The following is a 9,008-nucleotide window of genomic DNA, read 5'->3' as shown; positions in this document are numbered from 1 at the left end:
CCATGACCAGCAGTCCAGTTGTACCAGTCCCAAAAACAATTGCGTAGATGAGATGGGCACTCCCTGGCTCGTCTTGTTTAAGCGTTGTAGGTGCTGGCACTTGGCAGCGTGAAGCAATACAACATCACCCTTTCCCCACATAGCTCCTGGCAGGGCAAATCCAACATGTGCCTGGAAAGATGTTGGCTCTGGAAGGATGTGGAAGAAACGTGATGGGGAGGGAGTCATTGCACAAGGTTCCTGGGGGAGGGGTGTGAAAGAGAAGAGGGAGCTTGCGGTGGTTATGAAAAGGTGAATAGGGTGGGAACCGAGAAGAGAAGCATGGAGACAAAGGAGGAGACGAAGAGATGTGGAGGGGAGCAGAGTTTAAATCACAGAGGTCCTGGAAGGAGTTAAAGGTGACATGGAGACACACTGGGGCAGTGCAAGCAGGAGGTGATTACAGAGGTCCAAGCGAGGCGAGGGAGAGGAGGACACCGAGAGAAGGCGGGGTCGTTTTGCCATTATTGGTTGGGAATCCCCTGCTAATGCTCTACTCTCTATGTTTTGTCCTAGGGCACTACATGAGAATATGGCCAATGGCATTGAAGATCTTATCGGGATCCCATTCCCGAACCACAGCAGTGAAGTCTTATGTGGTTTAAACGAGCAGCGGCATGACGGTCTCCTCTGCGATGTCATCCTCATTGTACAGGACCAGGAGTACCGGACCCATCGGTCCGTCCTTGCTGCCTGCAGCAAGTACTTCAAAAAACTCTTCACTACCGGCACTTTAACAGACCAGCCCTATGTTTACGAGATTGACTTTGTCAAGCCTGAAGCACTTTCTGCCATCCTCGAGTTTGCCTACACCTCAACCCTCACCATCACCACCTCAAACGTCAAGCACATCCTCAGCGCTGCCAAGATGCTGGAGATCCAGTGCATTATCAATGTATGCCTTGAAATCATGGAGCCCGACAGAGAGGCGGAAGAGGACGATGACAAAGAGGACGAAGATGATGATGAAGATGAAGATGAAGATGAGGAGGAAGAGGAGGAGGAGGAGGAAGTGGAAGATTTTGTCAATCAGGAGAACCTAACTGATGTCCAAGAAGTAAGCTGTCACCAAAGCCCTTCTAAGTCTGATCTTACCGAAGAAGCATATACAGAAGCACCTAAAGACTTTCCAAATCACTACCCAGCCAATAACTCCTCTGGACACTTGGGTGTGATACGAGACTTCTCCATCGAGTCCTTGCTAAGGGAAAACTTGTACCCTAAGGCGAACATCCCAGAAAGGAGGCCAGCTCTCTCTCCTTTCGCCCCTAGCTTCTTCCCCCATCTATGGAACGGCGATTTTAGCTCCTTCTCCCAGCTCGAGGAGCCACAAGTAGACAACGGCCCCTTGGATCTGGTGATCAAAAAGAGGAAGATCAAGGAAGAGGAGGAGAAGGAAGACCTGCCTCCGCCTTCTTTCCCTAATGACTTCTTCAAGGACATGTTTACCAACACCCCAGCAGCTCCCTTAGGGCATATTAAGGCAGAGACTGACTATAGCGCTTATCTCAATTTCCTAAGCGCTGCCCAGTTTGGAGGAGTTTTTCCCCCATGGCCTCTGGAGGAGGAGAGAAAGATAAAGCCCAAGGCGTCCCAGCAATGTCCCATCTGTAACAAAGTCATCATGGGGGCCGGCAAGCTGCCCAGGCACATGAGGACCCACACAGGAGAGAAGCCGTATATGTGCAATATCTGTGAAGTCCGCTTTACCAGGTGTGCATCGGTTACCTCTGCCACGCGTGGCCGTGTGCGGGGAGGGTGGTTGGTGCTCGAAGGGGCCACGTCATGACCCATGGCTGATTCCTAAGCCACACAGCTCTTTTTCCCCCAAAAAAGTAGCAAAGAAAGCAGGGCATGATCTCTATCCCTTCGGAAAAAAAAGGAAGGAAGGGAGGGTGGAGGAAGAAAACGAACCTACTGATTTTGGTGGGTTGTGGATCACGTCCACAGCTCACTGAATCCATCCGCTCGCTGGACGGAAGCTTAAATAAGTAACAGGATATTTTCAACCCCACCATAGTTCACCACAGTTGGACCAGAGGGAGCTGGAAAACAGATGGTCAAACAGCCAAGGAGGCTTCATCTCCAATGTGCTGGGAGTTGCGTTGAGTTGGGAGGGCTGTTTAGCTGCGGGATGTAATTAGTTTGGGTTTGCACATTTTGGCATCAGTGTAGACCACAACCAAGTTGCACATGTTTAGACATGACAGCGTCTGGGCTTTCTGAGGCTGCAGCCCTCCTAATTATTGTACGTTAGTAGCGAGGTGGGGGTCGGTCTCTTCTCCCACGTAACAAGTGATAGGACCAGAGGAAATGGCCTCAAGTTGCACCAGGGCAGGTTTAGATTGGACATTAGGAAAAATGTCTTCACCGAAAGGGTTGTCCAGCCTTGGAACAGGCTGCCCAGGGAAGTATTGAGTCACCGTCCCTGGAGGTATTTAAAAGACGTGTAGATGTGGTGCTCAGGGACATGGTGTAGTGGTGGACTGGGCAGTGCTAGGTTAACGGGTGGACTCGACGATCTAGATCTTTTCCAACCTCAGTGATTCTATGATTCTATGATTTATCACCCTGAACGTTGGCCGCCCAAGAGCCTGGCACCTCGACTCCCTCCATGGTCAGTGGAAAGAGATCAGCACCCTCAGAGAGGTAGATGGGGAAAGGGGGTGAGCAGGGGTCATCCCTGACCACAAAGACAACCTGCGGGGCTTAGATTAGGACACCTAACTTTTAGGTATCTCAGGTTAGGTGGGACCAGCCCCAACATGGGCTGCTTCAAGGCAGGTGTGACCGGCCAGATCCACCCCTGGTATCAATTCCCAGCCTTTGCACCTCTCTTCACCTCACCGGACCCCTCGGTGGTAATAAATGGGAGCGGGCTACGCAAATCTAATGCTACGGCTTGCAAGTCTTCTCTGAAAAGCCGGGCAAATTTAATCGGTGAGCAGAGACAAATAGATTCCTGGACCTGCTCTTGCTGGGTATAATTAATATCTAATGAGTACAATCTTTACCATAATAATAAAGCTTTCTGACAAGAGCGTGGTATTTCAGCTCCTGGCTGTGTGTGAGAGAGAGAGCCCTATTAGGCTGGGGCGAGCAAACCAGAGGAAAATAATATGCACGGTAGGCAAAGGCGAGCTCCTGACAATGGCCGGACACCTGGGGTGCTCCCGCATTCAGCCTGTCTTTTCTTCTCCCGTCCCTGTGATAATATTCGAGTGGAGGTTATGCAGATGATGAGGATTTGACCTGAAAATAAATTTCCATGCTCCGCTCCATTAACGCAGCAGACGCTGTATTATAATGCGGGGAGCATCGTGCCTCGGGCGGGCGTACGCGCCGTGAGCCGGCTCACCCTGGTATTTGCAGGGGAAAGGCCACTGCCTGGTGCTAATTCCTGCCTGTAGGAATTTGGATCCGGCTCCTGCTGGTGTTGCATCCTCAGGTTGGCGCTGGGTCGTCACCTCCGGACAGGAGGGCTCTGCTGGGAGGAGCGGGATGGGTTCAGCCCGATGAGTGTGGCTGCATCCCGGGCTGGAGGGACCACCTGGCCAGCCCCATCCTGCCGTCCCCATCGCTCTCCTGGGTGTGATGCTGCGGGTGCTAATTGCTGACGAAGAAATAGCTTAGCTTGACCCATCACCAACACCTTCCCCATGATGGGAGTACTAGAGCTGAGCCCTCCCAGAGGGCTCCCAAAGTCCTCTACAGGCACGGGCAGCATCGTTGGCTTTGTTTGGGGAAACTGAGGCACGGAGAGATGTCGGTAGTGAGTCACAGTCACTGCAAAGGTTAGTAGGAGGGTTCAGGTGGGAATTCAGGTATCCTGACCCCTAATCCAGACAGGTTAAATCAGCATCTTGGAGGTTAAAAGCTCCACGCAGAGATGGTCTAGTATGGCCCATTACTAACGCAGGGTTAAACCCGACAGCTTCTACATCCCCCCCATATGCTCAACAGCTTTTAAATACAAAGCATAGGGCTAGGAGGACTTTAGCCCAAAAAAATAATCATAAAGAAAATTGGGACTAACCCAAGGGTGCAGTCTGCCATCATCACTCACGAAAACGAAGCCGTTTGTTTGGGTCACCCCGCACGGAGCTGAAGGCTGGAGGATTTTTTCCTTCTTTAACACTCTGAGCAAAGTGGGAATTTCAAAACATTGGTTTATTTTTAAATGTATTTGGAAGTATTTTGAATAGCACGCAGCTGTTCGGTTTTGTTTGGGGTTTTTTTTTTTTTTAGCCATTTTCAGCATTACTCTAACGTGAGAGCTCTCCTTTAGGGGAAAGCGTATTTACGCCAAGTGGAGTGATTGAGATGTAGAAAGAGATTTCCGCCGGGATTTCCTGAACGCTGCCACCTGCGTTACGTGTTTGGCTTTCAGGGGGAATCTCGTGCTTCCCGAAAGCATCGGACTCGCACCCACGGCAATGAGCGGTGCCTTCGCCGGGGAGATGCAAGCCCAGACGGTCCCCCTTGGGCTCCCCTGGGAATGAGGGTGCAGGGAAGCAGAGGTTCCCAAATGGGATTTCTGAATGAATCGGTCCTTTGCATTATTTCTGCCCTCGAGGAGCTGTGGAGGAACAAATTTACTGGGGGCAATTGAGCAAATATATTTTCCTGGTGGGGAGTCCCCCAACCTTCCCATCAGATCCCTTCCCCTTCGTATCCCCCGGCAAGGACCCCACATCCACCTGGATCTTCCACTCCCGACTCCCAGGGACATCTGATCGCAGGAAGCAGGACTTCATTTAATAGCTCATTAATTTTTTTCCTTAAACAAAGGCTGCTCAGCTTCTAGTCTGCTGTTTTACCCTGCTAAAACGCTGGAGAAAACTGCAAATATTTCAGCTTTTCCACCAAGACAACCCCGGAGTGCTCAAGGAGAAACCGTTCCAGCCAGAAAGGTTAACATTATTTGTTCCTATTATTTGTGTTGTGACAGCTCGCAGAGCCCTAATCGCTCTCCTAATGCAATTGCATTAAGGTTATTCACACACACGGAGCGCGGTTCTCCTTCGGAGAGCCTGCGAGCCGAGCTCTCCCATCTCGCAAAGCCTGTGATTCCCGTGCCGCATCCTCCCCCGGGGTGCTTCACCCCCACCCCAACCTCTGAGCTTCTCCAGGTAGAGCCATAAAACCTCTCTTCCATCCCACGGAGATGCTGCCGGGGCAGGGAGGATTGAGTTTCTCCCCGTCTGCTGCCAGAGATGGGTAATAGCCTGAAAAAAAGCTTTGCCTGTATTTACATTATACAGTCCTGGCACGCTGCGTGTTTATTAGGAAAAGCGATCCTGCTAGGTTAAACATTACATATATAGGTTTAAATTATATTATAGGTGGGGCTGGTAGCTCTGCTTTTTATTAACGTTTCCCAACACTTTGCATTACGAGCCCCTGCGTTCATCTGCTTACGACTTCGCTGCGCGTTATCCGTTTGGGATGAAATTTTCCAGGCTGCTTTGTCTGCTGCTGAGAACGGATTTCAGCCCTTTCGGGGGAAAGGCGCCCTCGTTAAAATCCTGGGATACCAGCATCCTTGAAACTTTCAGAATGAGAAGTTGGGATCTGGCCCTGGGCTTGGCATGGGGACCGAGAGATGCTTTTTTTTCTGTCTCCCTAAAAATCTGCATGAGTTGTAAACCTGCAGGATGCAGGACCAGGCTGGGATCGGTTTCCCGAAGCATCGGCTGGTGAAGAAGTGACTCTCTTGCTAGGGATACTTCCCTTGATCCCGAGGGACTGGTTTGCAGGGATGCCCATCCCAGGGCTGCGCTCCTCGCGGCGTGGCCGACACCGGCCGTCACTGAAAACTATTTTGAGATGCCTACTGGCAGGGCGGCAGAAATTAGTGCAAAGGCAGCACCTTGCAAGTTTTGAGGGCTTGACCCGCCAGCATAAATAGATTTTTGGGGTATTTTTTTCTTTTTTTTTTGCATGCTTACATATTTTATATATAATAAGGACGTGACGCCATATATTCTCCGTATTCTTAGCCACGTTACTAATGTCTTGGAGGGATCATACTGAAAGCATTTTGTAAAACAATATGAATTCTCCCACTTTGCTCTTTACTTACTTGAACTCCGTCGGTGCAACCTAGGCAGCGCGCTTGGCTCGGTTCAGCTACAATCAGCTTCGCTTTTTATAATCGTGTGCCTTCGCTGTGATTTTTGTAGACGGCAGAAGGAAACACTTATTCATGGGTAAAAAAAAAAATAGTGATTGGACTGCCAGCTTGGGAAAATATTCTTGCTGCTTTTAGATGTTCCCCTTAAAAAGAAGAAAAACCAACTATATTTGTAAATAAGTGCTAGTGGGATGGGTATTACGCTGTTCCACGGCTGTATTTAAAAACCTTCCCCAAAAGGCTGGATGTGCGCTGGCCTTGGAGAAGATGGCTGGGAAGGAGAGCGGGCGCAGAGCGGCTGCACCTCTGCCTGCCTCACCCTGTGCCACGCTCCCGCTTCAAACGAAAGCTCCTGAGACACCAAGTGGTCAATGCAAGGATAAAAGGAAAGGAAAAATCAGCTCCAGGAGGGACTTTATTTAAGCAGCGTTGACCCACAAGTTCAACTAATTTCCTTATCTGCAGGCAGGAATATAGCTGTACTTATTTAGATATTCCCATATGTTTTTTGGGTTTATTCCAGAGGGTTTTTTTCCTCCAATTTAGGCTGTTTTGCACTCTCTGGGATGGGCTGCAAACTCCTGACATGGAGGTGCGGTGTTTAGGCACTGTCCCCCGGGAAGGAGGAGGTGGATGCAAACGCCAGCCTACGAGAGCATCCGTACGTTGGGGCAGTGCCACGGCTGGAAGCCCCGTCACCTTTCCCTCTCCTGATCCAAGGGGCAATCCCAACCGCATCCCTTCCAGCCCACGCTGCCTGACAGAGCGCCTTTTCTTTTGCAGGCAGGACAAGCTCAAAATCCACATGCGGAAGCACACGGGGGAGCGGCCGTACCTGTGCATCCACTGCAACGCCAAATTCGTGCACAACTACGACCTGAAGAACCACATGCGCATCCATACGGGCGTCCGGCCCTACCAGTGCGAGTTCTGCTACAAGAGCTTCACCCGCTCCGACCACCTCCATCGCCACATCAAACGCCAGAGCTGCCGGATCGCGCGACCCCGGCGAGGGCGCAAGCCGGCGGCGTGGAGGGCGGCCGGCTTGCTCTTCGCTCCCGGCGGCCCACCGGTGGAGAAAAGCTTCGTGATGCCACCGACGTTGGAGGAGATGAGTGGCCACCTCGGCGGCGCGGCCATGTGCCTTCCTGGCCCCAGCCCCAAGCACTTTTTGAGCGGGACCAAGACCGCCTTCAGCCTGCAGGAGCTGGAGAGCCAGTTTGAAGAAACCCAGATGAAGCTCTTCAGGCGAGCCCAGCTGGACATGGAGAGGAACGCGGGCATCTTCGCCTTCGCCCTGGGCCATAACGAAAACCTCGCTGCCCAACCCTTCTTCCCTCTTCCCGATCCTTGGAGCACGGGCTTCAGCGGCTTGGCGGGGCTCGGCCACGTGGCTCCCATCTCGGAGGCGAGCAACTAAACCCGTGCCCGGTCCCACCGTGGGTCCGCTCCCTTCCCAACAGGGCGACTGGCTCCCTCGAGGTCCCTGCCTGCCTTTTCACATCGTCTGGCTCCCAAGAAGCTCTTCGTTCCCTCGCCACCATGGCCTGCCGTGGGGCTTAGGGCACGGGGCCATCCCCGGGGCGAGCGGGTGGGTGGGCAGGTGCTGCGCCCCATGGCCACCGGCACTTTAGACTCTGCGATGCACTTGGCTTTGGGGCGGTGGGGCACTCGCTGCCCCATCCAGCTGCCCACAGCTCGCGGCTCCATCCGGGAAGGCCAGGCCAGGACTGCTGCTCTCTTCAACGCTCCCAAAAATGTCACTTGCCTTAGTCCAGGGCACGGCCATCACCATAAGATGGCTCTTCTGGGGGAGATGTTCCCCATTTTCCACGCGCGGCGCCTGCTGGACAAGCCGTCCAGAGTTGGTTTTGATATGTTACATTCCTTGGCCCGTTTGGTCAAAAGGACTTTCTTTTTTTTTTTAATTAATTCCCGTGTCTGGCAACAAAATTTATTCTACAAGAGATAAAGGGGTGGGTCAAGCAGCGACGTTGGGAGGGGGAGGATCATGGCCGTTGCCTTTCTCAGCGGTGTATGAGATTTGCAGGGCTGGTGAAAGCCCTGCTGTGCAGGATGAGTTCAGACCCTAAAAAAAAATCCAAAAAAAAAGGAGATAGAAAATCACCCAGGAGCAAAGCTGGGTGGAAAAGGGGGTTTTTCCTTGTTTTGGTTCTTTGGCCATTTCAAAATTTCAGAAGGAGAACCAAAGCCTATTTTGAGTATTTTAACTTCAGTTGCTTGAAAAGGTGAAGGAAAATTTTTGGAAGGATCAGAAATGTTTCGATCCTGAGCTTTTATTAAACCTATGCTTTGCAAAAATAAACCACATGGGAATTTTGAAATGAAAAAGTCATTTCAAACCAAAGAGTCAGAATTCACCACCGCTGACCGTTCTGAAATGTCTGGATTTGTGTCCTTAATTCCCCCTAATTCCTACGTATATTTTGATGACAAAAATTTACAAAACACTTGAGTGTCCCCGAATCTGCAATGTCGATGGGAAAAAATTGGGTGTGCAAATATCCCTGCTGCTTGTCTCAAGGGATCTTTGTGGAAAAGAAGTCCACTAAAGATGTCTTGCAGATGAGATTGTCTACTTGCAAGCAAGTAGAAATACTACTTCTTCACCATTTGTTGGTTCAAGAATTGAGGCAGTAACATGATAGGGTGCTCCAAGCTGAAGGTTGCCCATGGTCCTCCCCAGCACCCCTGCAGACCCTGGCCTGGCCACCCCTATCTAATATTTCTTTTGAGGCCAAAAAAGTGGCAGATTGGCTGGAATTGCCCTGTCAGCCTCCTTCAGCCCCTAAAAACATGAGCTACTCTCAAG

General features: G+C 51.2%; 1 protein-coding gene across 1 annotated transcript; it reads left to right on the top strand.

Annotated features, from left to right (window-relative positions):
• Nucleotides 1-556: 556 nt before the first annotated feature.
• LOC142075245 (zinc finger and BTB domain-containing protein 7C-like) lies at nucleotides 557-7,595 on the top strand. The gene is made up of 2 exons (XM_075136334.1): nucleotides 557-1,752; nucleotides 6,959-7,595. The coding sequence occupies exons 1-2, from the start codon at nucleotides 572-574 to the stop codon at nucleotides 7,593-7,595; spliced, it is 1,818 nt and encodes a 605-aa protein (XP_074992435.1). The 5' UTR covers nucleotides 557-571.
• The last annotated feature ends 1,413 nt before the right edge of the window (nucleotides 7,596-9,008 follow it).

The sequence above is a fragment of the Calonectris borealis genome, chromosome Z, assembly GCF_964195595.1.
Source record: "Calonectris borealis chromosome Z, bCalBor7.hap1.2, whole genome shotgun sequence".
NCBI classification, from domain to species: Eukaryota; Metazoa; Chordata; class Aves; order Procellariiformes; family Procellariidae; genus Calonectris; species Calonectris borealis.
This window is presented reverse-complemented; position numbering and strand designations above follow the sequence as displayed.